Source organism: Entamoeba histolytica, genomic scaffold (assembly GCF_000208925.1).
Source record: "Entamoeba histolytica HM-1:IMSS scf_1104750518539 genomic scaffold, whole genome shotgun sequence".
Taxonomy (NCBI): domain Eukaryota; phylum Evosea; order Mastigamoebida; family Endamoebidae; genus Entamoeba; species Entamoeba histolytica.
Genome location: NW_001914861.1, coordinates 1 through 15,539, shown reverse-complemented (window position 1 = coordinate 15,539; position 15,539 = coordinate 1). Strand labels below are relative to the sequence as shown.

Genomic DNA, 15,539 nt, shown 5'->3' with positions numbered 1-15,539 from the left:
CTTTTTATTATTCATTTGACGTTGAATGTAATATATTAAATTGGTTATATGGATTAAAATTACAAGTAAGCTCTCCAACAAGATATGCTACATTAGACTGACAACAACAAAATGACCGTGTTTTAATATTTGAATGAAAACTACATTTGTACTTTGTTTCAGGAATATAACTAAGTAAAGGACACAAACATTTAGGAATTGCTGATATTGGAACTACTTTACCTTGTGACTCATAAAAAAATTTCACAAACGCTTCAAAAGGAAGTGCATGCATAAATCCACTTTCACCAATCTTGTCATATAGTCCTGCTTTAGTTGCAAGATTTTCAATACATTGAACCCCCCTTCTAAATGAGAGACAAATAACTATTGGAACAAATGTCTCTCCACATTTTTTTGTAAACGTCCAAATAAAATTGTTAATGGTATTCCAAAGTAATAAGAAATCAGTTGGATGAGATGGATTATTTTCTGGTGTAATTCCATGTTCAAAATCAGCATGTTGTTTAGCTCTTAATAGGTATTGATTTGGAACTACTTCATTGATAATCTGAAGAAACGGTTTGACTGGTGCAGAGTTAGGGTCTAGTGTAAATGGTTGAATACATATTTCAATAGGAACGCACGTTTCATCTGTTGTATAATTTATTCCAAAATCAATAAAGAAAAAGGGTTGTTTAATTGCTTGTTCTCCACTTCTTTTAAGACAGTCTCGTAGGAAATTTTGAGCCAAATACATTAAGTTTCTTAGTTCAAATATTATTTTTTTTTAATCAAAAATATTTTTTAAATAACAAAAAAATGAATTAAGCGTCAAATGCATCAGCTGAGCGTATTGCTCCTTGAACAAGATTCGCATACTTAACAACCTCTTCTGATATATTACTTAATGATATTAATGCTGATATCTGAGAGTCGATATCATTTTCTAATAATTGATCAACCACATTTAATATTCTGTTTGTACGATAATCAAAATTACATAATTTTAATGTTGTTTTTAATAATAAAAGAAGTAATTGCTCATCATTTGCATCATACATACTAACATAAGTTTCAAAGAAATCACTACTAGTTAATAAATTACCAATATTGTCATCTTCAGAATATAATATAATATTAACAAATAACCATGAAACCGCTGTTTTTAGGTTAAAAGATGTAGACTCTAAATATAATGTTACAATAGAAAAAAGTACATCATTAATAATGCTCTTAATAATTGATTGGTTTGGGGTATTAGCAAGATTAGATAATACAAAAACTATATGAATAACTGTACTATCCGTGAAATTAGATTTAAGTAAATGTTTTATTTTTAAGATAAATCCTTTATTAAAAATGTATGTTGAATACTTATCTCCGTGTTGAATAAGACAATTAATAGTTTCTAATGATGGTGGTAGACATTCATGTTTAGATGAATCAATTATTTGAAGAGCAGCATCACATAACCCATTTTGAATTATGAAATCTGAATTTTCAGGGTTTTGTGCTAAGAAAGATATTGAATACATGGCATCAACACAAACACTGTTTGCTATACTATTTATATTTGACTGAATGATTGGTACTAATGGTCTAATTGATTCAAAATCAACAAATGGTTCATTTCTACATAAATTACTAATTAAAAACATTAAATCAATTTGCATTGGTATTGAGTGTTTATAAAATTGAGCCATTTGTAGAATTACCCGAACAATAGCATTTGCTAATAATAAGTCTCTTGTTTTTGCTGAGTCTCCTGCTATATTAGCTAATAAATGAATAATCATTCTTTGAACACGTACATCATTTGAACATAACCCTTGTGCAGATATATTTATAATTTGTTCATCAATAAGATCATCAACATTTTGACTGGAGGCAGTTGCCAGAGAATTTAATATTTCAAGTGTTAATATTGCAATTTGTGGTTCAGGGTTTAGTATTTGAGAAATGAGCTCATTTAATAATCCACTTAATTTAATCAGTATTGATTGTGAGTTAGCACCATTCTGAACAAAGGTTTGAATTTCTGATAATACATTAAATAATTCCTGATCGTCTTTTGCTTCTCTTAGTCTTTTAATAAAATTATTTAGTTCATCAATTGGTTTACGAATTGCTGTTGGTGTAATTTCTTCTTCTTCTAAAGTTCGTGGCATATAGATAAATTTTCGTTGTCCTCCTTGAATTACCTCTTCTTCACTTTCTTCACCAAATGAAGTACGCCTTTTAGCTAAACAAGCTTCTCTTCTACTTTGTCTTAACTGTGATAATATCTGTTGTTTTTCTCTGACAGTTTGATTCATAAAATCTGCTCGTAAGTTAGACATATAAAATCTGATTTATGAGATGATTCTCTAAAACTAATTCATCCTTTTCTTTAAACAAAAACTCAATTTTCTTTCATCATGAACTTGTTCATAACTATGTTTTCTTTTCTATCTATTCAGACAACCCTTAACAACCAAGTAATGATGATTAAACTAATCAATGCTAATACTTTTTTGTGGATGTAAGTATAGTTTCTTTTATAATAAAATAATAAATCATCTAATTATTCATTTAATGAATTTCACTCTGACATATCAGAATTTTATCACATTATCTCCAGAAATTCGTGATTGGGTTTTGATCCCTTTGCTTATTGTTACTGTGTGTTCTAATTACCTTCGAACTTATATAAATAATTATCTAGGTGGAGATGAAAAGCTTACTCCTCGCGCTCAACAGGGTTTGTTTATTTTCTTTTTTTAAGATATAAGACATACTCACACCATATAGAAGCAACTATTCTTCAAAAAGCCCAACTCTTTTGTGAAAGACACTTTGTATTATTCTCTTCTACAGTAAAGAAATTACGTACTAAATTCACAGATAATGATAATGGAATTTTAATGATTCAAAAAGCTCCAACTGAAGACGGAGTTCCAAACATGCCTCAAATGGATCCAACAAGTATGCTTGGAGGAATGAAAGGAAATATGGTGATGATGATCATTCAAATAGTCTTAATGACGTGGATTGGAAACATGTTCGATGGATTTCTTGTTTTAAAAATGCCATTCCCATTGAGTTATCGATTTAAATTAATTACTCAACAAGGTCTTGGGGGAATGGACCTTGATGTGTCTTATGTTAGTAGTATGAGTTGGTATATTTTAATATTTGCTGGTGGAAGATACATCATTCGATTATTTGATTTAAATGATGACGTAATGGATATAAGTGCTTCTATGGGAATGGCTATGCCAACTGGAAAAACAAATCCAATGGCTGCTATAACAGGTGTTGTGAGTAGTTTTAATAGTGCTGCTGAGAGTATTAATATGATTGACCATGATGACAAATGTTTGATGGATACTATTGAAGACGATGTTATGAAGGATTTAGGACTAGTTACTGAAACAAAAGCCCAAAACAAATTGAAGAGAGATTAATTAATCTTCATTTTTTTTTTCTTTTATTCCTCTTTAAGAATTATTGTTGGTAATGCCTCAATCATAGTTTGCAAACAAGGAAGTGAGACAGCTAATAATTATTTGAATAACTATTTGTTTGGTCCTTTCCAACTTGATAGTCTTGTTCAATCAATTAACAATAAAATGATTTCTAAATGACTTGCTTAATTATTCATTTTTATTTCATTCTCACAAGTCTTTTATTTGTTGTTTATCAATTTCTACTTGCTTTATTTATTTTTATGTTGTTTGTTGCATATTATGATTGAGTTATTCTACTGCCTTTGATTTCTGCTTTTATTTTAGTTATCAGTTTTCTTTTAACAACATTTATTCTTATTTCTTTTTCTCATTCTTTATAATACTCTCTTTGCACATTCCATTACTCTGTACACTCATTTGTATTAAAAATATATTTATTTCTGTGTCTTATTTCATAACATTGTATGTGTTTGTTATTAAAGTATATAATTATAATTCTATTCAGATAATTTGATGTTAGTGTTGTGTGTATAATATATAACTTTTCATCTTCTCATCATTATTGAAATAACTTTTATTAAGTTAGTATTTCATTATATCTTATAAACTACTGTTTTAGTGTAATATCTTTCATTACTTCTTGATTTTAAATTATCGTTGTTTGTTATCTTCTTCAATTATTCTCGTTTATTTAATTCTTCTGAAATTTGATTCTATGAATGTCTTACTTTTATATTTTCTATTAAACTCTTTTTATTAAGAATATTTCAATTTAGTATTTTCTTTCTACATCATTCCAATATTCTTGTTTATCTCTTTCTTTCAATCATCATAATTAATACAATACAACTTCTTTTATTTCTTTTCTTGTTATTTTATGAAACTTCATTCAATTTTTTATATATTGTTTAAATTCTATCCTTTTTCATTTCACAAACTTCTTCTTATTCTATTCTAGATAATTTCTTGTGTTGTTTGTCATTGTGCCATTTCTGTGTTATTTTATTATTATTTTAATATTTGATGTAGGATAAATTTCTTGTTATTTCATTGAGTCATGTTATTTTGCTACTGAGTATTTAAAGTACATCTTTACGTATCATCTTATTTTTATATACGTTATTATTCATTTCATGCCTTTGTTATTCCTATATTAATATCTATTTCCCTCTTCTTTCTTATAGAAGTATTTCATAATACTTATAACTTCATCCATTTATTTTTATCATCATTTCTTTATCACTAATAACCATTTCTCATTCGTGTTTTATTGGTTTTTTCAAATTTTATCAATTTCGGTTCAGTTATCCCACTTTTTGTTCATCTAATTTAAGTCTTTATTTTATGAAGTATAACCATCTTATTAAACTAACATAAACACAACTCTTCTCTTTACATTGAATTAATGTGTTGTTATTATACAACACCTAATTAAGACTATACAATAATTCTTATTAACAAATATTTCATCACGGATTATCTTTAAATGAGAGATATAAATTGAACAGAATAAATGTAAATTCAAATACAATTGAATTCTAATATTTAATCAATCAATAATTTTTTATCATGTGTTTTATGTCTTTGAATATTCACTGATTCTTTGATACAATACATCAAGAAAACAACATAACAAAACAAAATGGCACCACTTATTAACAAAACAATTTCAATTCATTTTATCCACCAATCACATACCTTAATTTCGTTTTATATTCATAACTTTAAATATCTTTCCAACTATGTGAATCAAATGAAATTCAATCAATGACTATTATTCTCTTTTAAAAAAGAATCAAGTATTTTAAAGAAACAAGTCACATTTTCATTACTCTCTTCTTCTACCTATCTCTCTATCTCTTGGATAATCTTCTTGATTTATTAGAAATTGTTTCTGATACAAAACAATAATTTAATCTTTTTTTAGTGTTATTATAAGCAAGTATGGAAATTTACCATATCTATTAATTTTTGTTATGCCTTTTCAATATAAACAACTGACATTAATAACCTGCTTGAAAAAAGATATTTCTATTCAATTATTATTGAGCATAAGTAGTAAATAGTTTAAAAATTTAGAATTATTAAAATAAGAAAATATTTTTTAAAAATACTAACAATATGAAGTAAAAAACAACTAAAAACAAGCATTTCTCAAAGTCAGTATTATTAGTTTTAAATAACTTCCACAAAGTTTTCAGGGACAAATCCTGATTGCCCTTGACTATTTGTAGCAAACCACCACCCAGAAGAGTGTTTCTCAGTGATGACTAATGTCTCTCCCTCAGTAATAGTTAATTCACTTTCTGCTTCTGCGGTATAGTCATATAAAGCTTTGACATTAATATTACATTTTTCTAATCCATCTTGGGCTGGTTGGGAGTTGTCCTCGACATTAGTTGTAGTTGTTGTTTCAGTTACAGATGAAGTAAATTGAGTATTTTGTGTAGTATGTGACTGAATTGAGTTACTTGCACCTTCAAATAAAACATTTCCATTAGCATCTTCTATTGGAATGTCATCAGGCATATGACCATTTGTTGCTTTTGTAGTAGCAAATGTATTAATATCAGCATCAGCATCAATAGCATCAAACTTACTTCTGGTGAAATCCACAAATTTATTAGCAGCATCAGGAAGAGCAGTATATGCTAATCCAAATTTATTTAATAAATCTTTTAATGTATTAATGCACGTTTCTTCAAAAGCCTGGAATTGTGAAAGAAGATTTGGTTGTTGAGAATTATAATAATCATGAATTCTATCGTTTGTAAGTTGTACACAAGCACGATAATTTGAATCAGCTTCTTTAGCTTTTTCAATAGCAGCCTCTTTTTTAGAAGTTAGTTGTTGCATTTTATTGACTTTAGTAGAAGGGTCTTGCATAGCTTTTTCAACTGCAGCAGTAGCAGCTTCAGCTTCTTTATATAATTTAATGAATTTTTCTTTTTCCTTTTTCAAAACATCTTTTTGAGATTCAATAGCTTTTGTCATTTTGTTTCCATCAGAAATTAAACCCTTTGATTGTTTTTCAAGTTCTTTAATATCGTTTTCAAATACTTTTGCTGAAGTAGAAAGTACATTAGTAATAGCAGTATCTTTGTTTATATCTTCTTCAAGAGCATTTAAGTACGTTTCTAAAGCATCTTTAACAGTACCATAGTAAAGTGTTGTTTGACCACAAATTCGTTTTTGTCTAAATTCTTGAACCATACGAAGCATACTTTTAGCATAATCTTTACGGGCATTAGCCATTTTTACTAAAAAGTCTTTAAAATCTCCAAATGCCTTAGTGTTGTTTTGTGAATGTTTATAAACAACATCAAGTCCATCAATAAGATTCTCTGCAAAACTCATCTCAATCTGAATTGTAAGTTCTTCACAAACTTCTTCCTCTAAAAATAGTTTTTTCTCTTCCTTGTTATTTTCGTTATTGTTTCTTTGTCTCTTCTTATTACAATCTGTTCAAAAGTTATAAAAAATTATTGTTTTGAATAATTCTTTATTATTATATTTGAGAAGTTTTGGTTTGGTGAAGAAAAAAAACCAAAAAACAAATTTTGGTTAACTTATCACTTTTTTCTATGGTAATTTCTCCACGTCTTAGATTGTTTCGTAAAATCATTTTGTCATAAATATGAAAGAAGAGCTGTGTAATTAAAAAAGTGAAATTATTCTAACTCCATTTGTTTCTGATCTTTAAAGTCTTCTTCTTCATGTTCAATAGGAATAACTGTTTTCTTGAGAATTTCAAGCTTCTTAGGAAATCCTTTGAAATCTGGATTCTTGAATTTTCTGTCATTTGGATGTTCAATATTTAATTTTTCTTCTACTCCATTCTTATCTATTACACATACATTGACTCTTCCTCCAGAACCCATATCATTAAAAATACCTGCAAGGATAGCCTGTGTTGCTAATTTAACACCTTCTTCTCTCGTTAAGTTTTCATTCCATTGATCATCTAACATTGTCGTTGCAGCAATACTACCACTTCCAAGTGAATAGTAGTTATGTTGACTAGTTGAACCATCTGCATAAACTCCCCAAAGATGAGCTCCAGTATAATCATATCCTCCAACAACAAGATAGGCTCCAATATGTCCTCCATAAGGAAACAAATGTCTTTTAAGCATAGTAACAGCAGTATCAACTCTTGGCATTTGTCCAATAGTAAATCGATGAACCCCAAGTTTTGTGGCAATGAAGTTTGTTGCATGAGTTAAATCAGCAGCAGTACCTGCTCCCCCACAATAAATATTTGGTGCTAATTTATGTAATTTCATGCAAGCCTTATCTGCTACAATTGGTCCAACAGTTGCACGTGAATCACACGCTAATACAACGGTTTGTCCTTTGTCGCAAACTAATCCACAAATAGTTGTACCTGTTTTTAAAAACTTAGTTTTGTCATTAACATAAGAAGTTGCAATTGGTAAAGGGTCATTAGTCATATTCATCCTTATTCAATTATGTTATTTACCATTTAAAAGTTCAATTTTTCTCTTTGTTTTTGATTTTTTAATTTTTTCATTTTATTGCTTGAAGTTTTAAATTTTTCTTTTTTTCTACTCTTTAAAGATTGTTATATTTACCAAAATTAAATTATAAAATGCAAACTCCTTGTGAATCACGTAATCCTACTGCTTGAAGAAGTCTCATTGCAAAATTTTGAAAAATAATATCGTCTGGTGTTTCTCCATACATCAAACTCTTTAATGTATCAACTCCTTCTTCTTGAACAATTTTTAATAATTCAATAGTACGTGGTATTTGTAAGATTTCTAACAGTCTTTTATCTTCAACTAAAAGATGAATAATTAATTACAAGAAAGAGATATGACAAACGTATTTTTTCTTTGATTGTATCACTCAAATAATTTGTTTTCTTGTCTTTTCGTTTAGGTAATATTGGTTCAGACTTTTTAATTTCTTCTTTACATTGACTTTTATGTTTTTTGAAGCAAGAAACAGTACAACTAATAATGAGACTCAAACCAGGAGAGAATGGTTTAAATAAACAAACTATGGAGTTAAACATTTAGGGCATTTATACTTTGCTTTATTTGATGTACAAATTTGGCAAAGAATATCATCTCTTTGCATTAAGTTTCTAATGAAAAACTATTAGTTTCTGTTAAAAAATAATATAATTTTTGTTTATGTTTTACCATATATTTTTTATGAACCAACAATAAAAGGACTAAAAGCAGTTTTATGTTGTGATGTCTGTAAACATGAAAGAGACAAATATAAATGGAAAGTATTTCTTGGTACATAAAAAGATTATTACTTCATTTACAAATCATATCTTCGTTTTAATCAAAAAATTAAAAAAAAAACAATTAGACAAATAAAAATGAGATGAAAAAGATAGGAATTTTAAAGGAACTCAAATAAAAAAATACAAAGTAAATGGATTTTCAGGACGCCACAAAAATAGTTCAAACAACTCAAGAAGAAAGAAATGCAGAAAACAACCAAGTCATTGAAAAAGGAAGTCATCATCCAATTATAGCATCATTACATATTGGTCTTAAACTTATTGCAATTCTTGTTTATGTATTATTCTTTATATTTATGGACGGATATTTTGTTATATCGTTTTCTATTTGTTTATTATTCACTGCAGTTGATTTTTGGATTACTAAGAATATTAGTGGAAGATTATTAGTTGGACTAAGGTGGTGGAATAAAGTTAATGAGGATGGTTCTTCTCAATGGATATTTGAAGCTATGGAAGACCATCAAAAAGTAAGATTAAGTTATATTGAAATGATGATTTTTTGGGTAACAATGATAGCTGCACCCTTATTATGGGTTGGTGTATGTTTCTTATGTTTCTTAGGTATTAGAATCAATTATCTTGGACTTGCTATTATTTGTTTTGTCATGCAGTCAATGAATTTTGTTGGTTTTGCTTTATGTGCTAGAGGATCTCGATCTATTCTTAAGAAGAAGGTTAAGAAGGTTGCTGTTGAACAAGGAACCAAAGTAGCTGTTTCTGCTGCTGCATCTCAATTTTAATTAATTTGATTTTGTCATTTTCTTTTTTTTTTTTCCACTTTTTTTATATATTTTTTGGTTTCTATAAATCGAAACAAACTTTGATGCTTTGTATAATTAATAAAACTTAAACTTAAAATATATAATCTGTTTATAGATAGTATTAAGTTAAATGGCAGACCAATGGCCAAGTATAATTTCTAATAACAATGTTATCAAAAATATTGGTAGAGTAATTGGTATTGGAAATCATTCAATTGTATGTATGTTGAATAGTCAAATTATTAAAATAAGACCATTTAATCAACAGGGAATTACAGAATATGAAAAATGGAATAGAATCACTAAATTATTAAAAAATAAAACAACTAGTTTTCTTCCATTATTAAGAACTGTTTCATTTGTTAATGAAAATGATATTCTACTTGTTAGTGATACAAAAAGAAAGCATGAAGTTATTCTAAGTTCTCAAACAAATGAAGATACTAATTCCTTTGTTTTACTTAAAAAAGGAAAATATATTGGTTTTATATCAGAAAATTCTGGAAAAACAGTTTATCAAATAAAAGAACTTAGTTATAATGATTTACTTCAAGTAATCTTTCAATTATTATGGAGTTTAAGTATTGCTGAAAAATCTTTTGGATATTCTCATGGTGATATTCATTCTAAAAATATTCTTTTAAAGAGAGAGCCAAACATATTGATTGACATGTCTCATAATAGAAGATATACATTTAATTTAAAAGCTACTCTCATAGACTTTGAACTTTCTTCATTTGAATGCCCAGATAGCACAACTGATTGTATAGGAATCAGAAATGTTATTAATTATTGTTCATTATTTCAACAAACACTACAACAGAAAAGGTTGTTGTCTCAATTTAAACGAAGTCTCTGTTCATCAAAATATTCTTATTCTGTTTGTTGTTTAATTCTTTTGTTGATTTTTAAAAAAAAAACTAGAACTAACATTTTTCAAATTAGACATTGTTACAACACCCAATATTCTCATCAATTTATTCAATATCATTTACTGTATAATTTAATTCTTCAAAATTAAAATTATCTTTTCATTGAATATTTTTTAATTTAACTAAAAAGCAAATAATTAAGTATTAACAGAGATATTTCTATTATTCTTTATTCATTTGAAAATAATTAAATCAATGAATCTTCTTCTATCAGATATACAGAGTATGTTTGGTTGTGATAGAAGCAGTATTCCATAACATCCATCATGTTTTTTATTACAAGGTTTTTTACTTCTTTTTCGATGTCAATCTCATTCTTTAATTCTTTATTTAATCTATTACTTTCTTTATTTATTATTCCATTTATTGAGATTACTACTGGAATTATTTTGACATCTTTTAACTTTTCTATTTTCATTAGGCATATTCTTTAATTCATTGTACTTATTTCTTTCCTTCAAATAGGCTCATCATTAATATTGTGATCAGCCACAATAGTCATATCAAATATTAGACTAGTTTTATTCTTTTTATCTAATACATATATATCTGATATTTTGTGATATTATCCATCACTTTTAGGCATTATTTGTTTGTTCAATATCATAGTGATGTCTTTATATTGGAACATTGTTGCAGATGAGATGATAAAAATAAAAAACAGCAATATAAAAATAACAATATTATAATTTTATTATTATATTATTAATATTATTATATAATTATTGTTATTGTGAAACTAAATGAATGATGTTTATTTAAAGTAGAGCGATAATAAAAGTAATAAATAAATGATATTTAGCAATGTGTATTTAACTATTTAAACATCAATATTTTGAACTTATAAACATCAAATTAAAATAAAATGGAAACAGCGTTTATTAACCAAATAGAAGAATGGACAAATAGAAGAGTCGGAGATAAAATATTTGATTCAGATAAAGATGATTGGAAAGTTAATACATCGGTGTTTGAATCAAGACTAATGAGTAAAGAACATCTAATAATTATTATTGAAGATGAAGATGGAAATAAATTTGGAGGATATGTTAATTGTAAAATTGAAGAAGTTGGTGGTTGGATAAATGATTCAAAATCATTTGTATTTTCATTAGAATCAAATGGAAGAATTGAAGGAATGATGAAATTTGATAATGAAGAACCAGAATATGCGTTTAAAATATATAATCAAACAGATGATTATTTATTTTCATTTGGAAATGGATGGGACATTGTTGTTTATAAAGAAAACGATAAAACATATTCACATTGTGAGCAAAATTGCTTTGAATATGAAGGAATATCAAATGCACTTTGTGGAAAACAAATTCCAGAATGTTTCACACCAAAACGAATCATAGTAATTGAAATGAAATGATTCAATCTTGATGAATTGAAAATGAAATAAAAAAACCCAATGAACATATAGTTTGATATTCATATTTTATGTGGATTGAATGTACTTACTAACTGATTTAAGTTATTTCATAAAAACAGAATGTTACTTACTGTTAAGGTGTTCAATCTTAAAGACTTATTACAATTCATAACATACAAACAAATCACAGTTTCATTGTTATTGAATTAATGTCAATGACTCTTATAAATAAAATCAAATAATACATAAATAAGAAAATGAAATGGAAATAATAAACAGAAATTATGAAATAAACATTAAACAATAATGTTGTGAAATGAACTTATTCTTTTTATTTAAATTCTTGAAATTCCTTTTTCTCTTCTTTCTAAAAAATGAATTGAATATTTTACTATTTTCTATAATATCCTTTCTATTATTTTATTATACACAAAATATTCACAATTTTGATTATTAGATTGATTTGATGTTTCATTTTTTGAATATTCCATTTATTCTCATTCTATCATTGTGGTGTTTATAACATTTAATTCATCTAGTCTTGTGATGGTTGACTCTTCAAAATGAAAAGACAGTGCATTAAAAGAAACATTGACTTGAATTAGAAGAGAATGGGTAGAATGAGAAATGAGATGTTTAAGTTGTTTACAAAGGTTGAAAGAGTAAAAACAGTTGACCAAGAATATCAGATGATTAGAGAAAAATCCATTGAATCAGAAAAGAAGTTATTCTCAACATTACAAACAATTATCAAACTCAAAAACACACTTCATGAAGCTGCTTTACTTCAAGTTGAAATTTCATACTCATTATGTGAAATGACACTAAACAACCTCAAAGCAACACAACTGACTAACTCCATTTTGAATGCATCACAGGATATTCTGAATCAACAAAACTATTTCAATTCATCCATCAAAGATAATGTAGAAATCCCTCTCCATTCATTTCTTAATCAATTCAGAATATTAAGTAGAAGAGACTGTGAGTTGGAAGAAAGAAGAAAAAAAATGGATAAAATAAAACAACAAGTAATGAAGAAAAAGAAAAAGAAATTAGCATGTTCTTCTTTAATTTCCATCAACAAGAAATATCAACAAAGTAAAGAAGAATATTTAGAAATGAGAAATGAATTAAAGAATGATAGAAATATTCTCCTTAAAACAATTTCAGAGATAGCAGAAAGTATTGGTCAAGTATTTATTAGAGAAGGATGGGGTTGTCTCACAATGAACAGTAAAATTATTGAGAGAGTAAGTCAATATCATTGGAAAGATGAAGAAAAGAACATTTTAGAACTGACTAATGTCATCACTAATTCAGTCAAAACACACTCTGTTCAAAACACCACCAGAAAACCAACGAATGTATTTCATGGAAGAGTTGTTTATAGTTACAACCCACAAAATGAACATGAATTGAAATTAGAAAAAGGAGAATGGATCACAGTTATTTCTACTGATGGAGAATGGTGGGAAGGAGAAAGTAAAGGGAAAATAGGAATATTTCCATCTCATTATGTTGAACGAGATGTTAAAATCAACTAAGAAATTGTTTGTGCAATAGTTTATTCAAAATCAAATGACTAATTATTTATACAATGAAATGTTGTGTTTTTAACATGACTATGATAGAACAAATATGAATAAATGAGTATAGATATGATGTTCATATGAAAATACACAATACACAATGTTAGAATGATTATTTCATAACTAAAATAATAACACAAAAACATTATATAAATCAATTAATGATGATAATAACATCAGACAAATAAGAATAATAAGTTATGTTTATAACAAAGATAAAACAAATTAATAAAAGAGAAGAATAAGAATAAGTTATGAGAAATTAAATGAAATAATTTGAAGATAAGAATAAAAAGAAAATAAACAAGGAAAAAACAAATGACAATGAATGTAAAACAAACAAAACCAAATGAATTAAATAACATAATGAAATAGTACAAATAGTTTTGAAGAATAGAAATGGTGATATTTTCAGATTTTTAAGAAAAGAATCATAATACTTCACCGTCAAATAATGAATAAAATAAAATTATTTATATTTCAATATTGTAATATTATAATATTGTAATAATGTAACATTCAATGTCATAGTTACATTGATGGTTTATTTATTTTATTTGTTGATTGAAAACTCATTGATTTTTCTAATTATAAAACATTCAAAAATTAAACAAGATGAATAATTATATAAAACTCTATTTGTGTATCTCTTTGCATAAAACGTAAAATTATCTTATTATTTCAATGGAATACTAATTCAATTAAACTAAAACACATTTTATCTCCTTTCCTATTTATATTCATTCTTATTTTTTCACATCATCACTAATAATAGTATGTGATGTAAAGAAACGTATTCTTTTCAATGGAATTGACTTTGGGGGTTCTACGTATGGAAAATACTTAGAAACATCACAATATGAATTATGTTCCTTCATATAAATAACGTTGATATCTTTAGAGAATGAACAATTTAACTGATTATCAACAACAAATGCAAAAGGAGAACTAAAGATAATGGATGAACCTAATGGAATGTAAAACGATGTAGTGAATATCCGATAATCAAATGTGTTTATTTCATCACTTTCTAATGAACAAGAGAATATGTAATGACGTTGGTCAGTTATTCCAATTCCAATGTACGATGGTGCTTTTGATACATAACAACCAAAACAATTATCATTATAATCTTCTGCGACAAAATAAACATCTCTTTCTCTTTGGATGTAATTGAATATTGTTGTAGAAGATAATAAACTATTATTTGAGTCATATAAAGTTAATACATCTTTGTTAGAAAGAATGTTAACTATTCTCTCTGCTCTATCTTTTTCATCAGTATAATGTAGAAATTGTGGTTGGTTAAATGAAATAACTTTCATTGAGTTTTTACTGTTCAATACTTTGGTGATGTTTAAATATTATTTTAAAAAAAAAATGATATTTAAAGAAAATATGAAAGAAATTAATCAAAACTATATGAATAAAATACTGAATAATAAGAATGTAGTTATTATTAAATGTCATTTTGATGAATGATATTTATAATTGAATAAAATTATTTTGGCAACATTTTAGAAAATTAAGAATGATATAAAAATGAAATATGAAAGAAATACTTATCTATAATTATTATAACACAATTTAATTAATTCAAAATATTATAATTAAGGGTACGAAAATTAGCAAAGAAAAAATGCATCTAAATAATTTACAAAAATGAAAAAGATGCAAAAAAATTTGCATCCATAGAATATTCCACTTTATTATATTTTGCTCCTAAAATAAAAATAAATAAAAAATATGATAAATACAGAATATATAAATATTTATGTTTATATTTTATTATCATTTGTATTCATTTTGTATGAAATATTAATGAAATAGATGATTTGATGAATCATATTTAATTATTTTTATTCTTTTTATTCTTTTATTTATATGTTATTTATCTATCGTATTTTTATATTTATTTCTCTGTTTATATTATTTATCTATCATCTTCTTATTATCTATATATTATTATATTATTATATTCTTCTTATTTTATTATTTTTATGTTTATATTCTTTAGATTTTCTTATTGTTATTCTTTTATATTTAAATGTATTTTATTATTTGTTTATTCATCTTTATCATTTTTATATTCTTATCATTTTTATATTATTATCATTTATTCTCTTTTGATTTATATTAATATTAATTTTATCTTTTA

At 26.1% G+C, this 15,539-nt stretch overlaps 10 protein-coding genes across 10 annotated transcripts, besides 1 other annotated feature; 4 read left to right on the top strand and 6 right to left on the bottom strand.

The window, feature by feature from the left end:
- Nucleotides 1-7: 7 nt before the first annotated feature.
- Nucleotides 8-739, bottom strand: EHI_148080 (uncharacterized protein; the record flags this gene model as incomplete). The annotated part of the gene is made up of 1 exon (XM_652442.1): nucleotides 8-739. One exon carries the CDS (start codon nucleotides 737-739, stop codon nucleotides 8-10), a length of 732 nt encoding a protein of 243 aa, XP_657534.1.
- A 67-nt stretch (nucleotides 740-806) lies between these two features.
- Nucleotides 807-2,321, bottom strand: EHI_148070 (importin alpha, putative; the record flags this gene model as incomplete). Its single annotated transcript, XM_652443.1, has 1 exon — nucleotides 807-2,321. One exon carries the CDS (start codon nucleotides 2,319-2,321, stop codon nucleotides 807-809), a length of 1,515 nt encoding a protein of 504 aa, XP_657535.1.
- A 235-nt stretch (nucleotides 2,322-2,556) lies between these two features.
- EHI_148060 (uncharacterized protein) lies at nucleotides 2,557-3,432 on the top strand (the record flags this gene model as incomplete). Its single annotated transcript, XM_652444.2, has 2 exons — nucleotides 2,557-2,722; nucleotides 2,773-3,432. 2 exons carry the CDS (start codon nucleotides 2,557-2,559, stop codon nucleotides 3,426-3,428), a joined length of 822 nt encoding a protein of 273 aa, XP_657536.1. The 3' UTR covers nucleotides 3,429-3,432.
- A 2,174-nt stretch (nucleotides 3,433-5,606) lies between these two features.
- On the bottom strand, nucleotides 5,607-6,788 carry EHI_148050 (uncharacterized protein; the record flags this gene model as incomplete). Its single annotated transcript, XM_652445.1, has 1 exon — nucleotides 5,607-6,788. The coding sequence occupies one exon, from the start codon at nucleotides 6,786-6,788 to the stop codon at nucleotides 5,607-5,609; it is 1,182 nt and encodes a 393-aa protein (XP_657537.1).
- A 314-nt stretch (nucleotides 6,789-7,102) lies between these two features.
- Nucleotides 7,103-7,891, bottom strand: EHI_148040 (proteasome beta subunit, putative; the record flags this gene model as incomplete). The annotated part of the gene is made up of 1 exon (XM_652446.1): nucleotides 7,103-7,891. One exon carries the CDS (start codon nucleotides 7,889-7,891, stop codon nucleotides 7,103-7,105), a length of 789 nt encoding a protein of 262 aa, XP_657538.1.
- A 145-nt stretch (nucleotides 7,892-8,036) lies between these two features.
- On the bottom strand, nucleotides 8,037-8,537 carry EHI_148030 (uncharacterized protein; the record flags this gene model as incomplete). The annotated part of the gene is made up of 3 exons (XM_642935.2): nucleotides 8,037-8,236; nucleotides 8,280-8,377; nucleotides 8,458-8,537. 3 exons carry the CDS (start codon nucleotides 8,535-8,537, stop codon nucleotides 8,037-8,039), a joined length of 378 nt encoding a protein of 125 aa, XP_648027.2.
- Nucleotides 8,538-8,846: 309 nt separating this feature from the next.
- On the top strand, nucleotides 8,847-9,458 carry EHI_148020 (uncharacterized protein; the record flags this gene model as incomplete). Its single annotated transcript, XM_652448.1, has 1 exon — nucleotides 8,847-9,458. The coding sequence occupies one exon, from the start codon at nucleotides 8,847-8,849 to the stop codon at nucleotides 9,456-9,458; it is 612 nt and encodes a 203-aa protein (XP_657540.1).
- A 151-nt stretch (nucleotides 9,459-9,609) lies between these two features.
- Nucleotides 9,610-10,500, top strand: EHI_148010 (uncharacterized protein; the record flags this gene model as incomplete). Its single annotated transcript, XM_652449.1, has 1 exon — nucleotides 9,610-10,500. One exon carries the CDS (start codon nucleotides 9,610-9,612, stop codon nucleotides 10,498-10,500), a length of 891 nt encoding a protein of 296 aa, XP_657541.1.
- A 34-nt stretch (nucleotides 10,501-10,534) lies between these two features.
- Nucleotides 10,535-11,053: a repeat region.
- Nucleotides 11,054-12,400: 1,347 nt separating this feature from the next.
- EHI_148000 (uncharacterized protein) lies at nucleotides 12,401-13,336 on the top strand (the record flags this gene model as incomplete). Its single annotated transcript, XM_652366.1, has 1 exon — nucleotides 12,401-13,336. The coding sequence occupies one exon, from the start codon at nucleotides 12,401-12,403 to the stop codon at nucleotides 13,334-13,336; it is 936 nt and encodes a 311-aa protein (XP_657458.1).
- A 791-nt stretch (nucleotides 13,337-14,127) lies between these two features.
- On the bottom strand, nucleotides 14,128-14,706 carry EHI_147990 (uncharacterized protein; the record flags this gene model as incomplete). Its single annotated transcript, XM_001913343.1, has 1 exon — nucleotides 14,128-14,706. The coding sequence occupies one exon, from the start codon at nucleotides 14,704-14,706 to the stop codon at nucleotides 14,128-14,130; it is 579 nt and encodes a 192-aa protein (XP_001913378.1).
- Nucleotides 14,707-15,539: the final 833 nt, after the last annotated feature.